This window comes from Aspergillus brasiliensis (genome assembly GCF_001889945.1).
Source record: "Aspergillus brasiliensis CBS 101740 unplaced genomic scaffold ASPBRscaffold_90, whole genome shotgun sequence".
NCBI classification, from domain to species: Eukaryota; Fungi; Ascomycota; class Eurotiomycetes; order Eurotiales; family Aspergillaceae; genus Aspergillus; species Aspergillus brasiliensis.
In genome coordinates this window covers 1-1,594 of record NW_027137529.1, presented here as the reverse complement: position 1 = coordinate 1,594, position 1,594 = coordinate 1, and the positions used below count along the sequence as shown (strand labels likewise).

Genomic DNA, 1,594 nt, shown 5'->3' with positions numbered 1-1,594 from the left:
CTATTGAACCTTCAATACCTTGAATTGTATTACTAAAGGCACCAATTAAATAAACAGCAGCATGAGATACTGATGAATAAGCAATAAGTTCTTTAATATCAATTGTTCTTAATGTACTAAAACTAGCATATAATATTGTTATTACACCTATAACATAAATAATATATGTATAATTTAAAGAAGCTTTAGGTAATAAAGGTAAAATTAATCTAAATATACCATATAAACTTAATTTTAAAACTATACCAGCTAAAATAATACTTCCTGATAATGGTGATTCAACGTGAGCTTTTAATAATCAAGTATTTAAGAAAATTACTGGTGTTTTTACAGCAAAAGCTATAAATATACCATAGAATAAAAATAATTGTGTTATATAACTAAAATTTGATTTTGATAAAGCATCAAAATCTGTTGTTCCCATTATAGAAGACATAGCTATTATTGATAATAACATAAATAATGATCCAAATAATGTATATAAGAATAAATAAAAACTAGCTCTTACTTTATTACTTGAACCAAATAATCCTATTAATAAAAATAATGGTGGTAATATACTTTCAAAAAAAATATAAAATAATAATACATCTAGTACTAAGAATACTGCTAATAATAATGTTTCTAATAATAACATTATTACTACAAATGATAATACATTTTTAGATGTAATTGAATTTCAATTTGATAATATTGCTATAGGCATAATTATTGTTGTTAATAAAACAAAATATATAGATAAACCATCAACACCTAAATATATATCAAAATAACTTATTTGGTAATGTTCTTCAATAAAGCTATAGCTTTTACTACTAAAATCAAATATTATAAACATTACTAATGATATTATTAAATTTATTATAGATGTTAATAAGGCTATTGATTTTATTTTTATTTCATTAAATAAACTTAATCCATAATTTGTTTCTATTGTAATTAAACCTATTCCTATTAAAGGTATTATTAATAATAATAAAGACATAATTAAATATATATATAATAAATTTACTACTAATAAAATATTTATTACTAGCCCCCAGGGAGGTCTTGTCGCCTTGCGGGCGAGGCCCGAAGGGACTAGATAACGTCGCGCGCGTGCAGTGTGCACGCTCGCGAAGGGACTATTAAATTTATATAATATAATATTTTACATATTACACTTCATGTATGCCAATAAAGTTGTTATTTAATATATATAACTATCTATATATCTATATTGAGATATACTTTTATATTACTAAAAAAGTTATTTTTGGTAAATTTATAAGATATTTTTATCTATCCGTCTCTCGCCCGAAGGGACTCCTTTATGTTTTATCTCTAATTTTGATCTTGTCTAGGACTTCTTGGTATATTATTTCTATTTGTTAAATTAGGACTGTTATTATTGTTTACTCCATTATTATTTCTAGAACTAAAATTTCTAGAACTAATTGATGTATTAAGACGATTAAGCATTTCAATATCAATACTACTACTAGTATTTATATTAGGATGGATAGTATTGTTTGCTCTATTATTATGATTAGTCATATCATAATTGTTAGAATTGTTTACTCTATTATTTTGATTAGTCATATCAAAATTGTTA

General features: G+C 23.3%; 1 protein-coding gene across 1 annotated transcript; it reads right to left on the bottom strand.

The window, feature by feature from the left end:
- On the bottom strand, window positions 1-985 carry ASPBRDRAFT_679050 (uncharacterized protein). The gene has a single exon (XM_067628977.1). The coding sequence runs from the start codon at window positions 635-637 to the stop codon at window positions 299-301; it is 339 nt and encodes a 112-aa protein (XP_067472676.1). The 5' UTR covers window positions 638-985; the 3' UTR covers window positions 1-298.
- Window positions 986-1,594: the final 609 nt, after the last annotated feature.

Coding starts and splice junctions, on each gene's coding strand:
- ASPBRDRAFT_679050 (XM_067628977.1), bottom strand. CDS start 637: ATGTTATTATTAGAAACATTATTATTAGCAGTATTCTTAGTACTAGAT.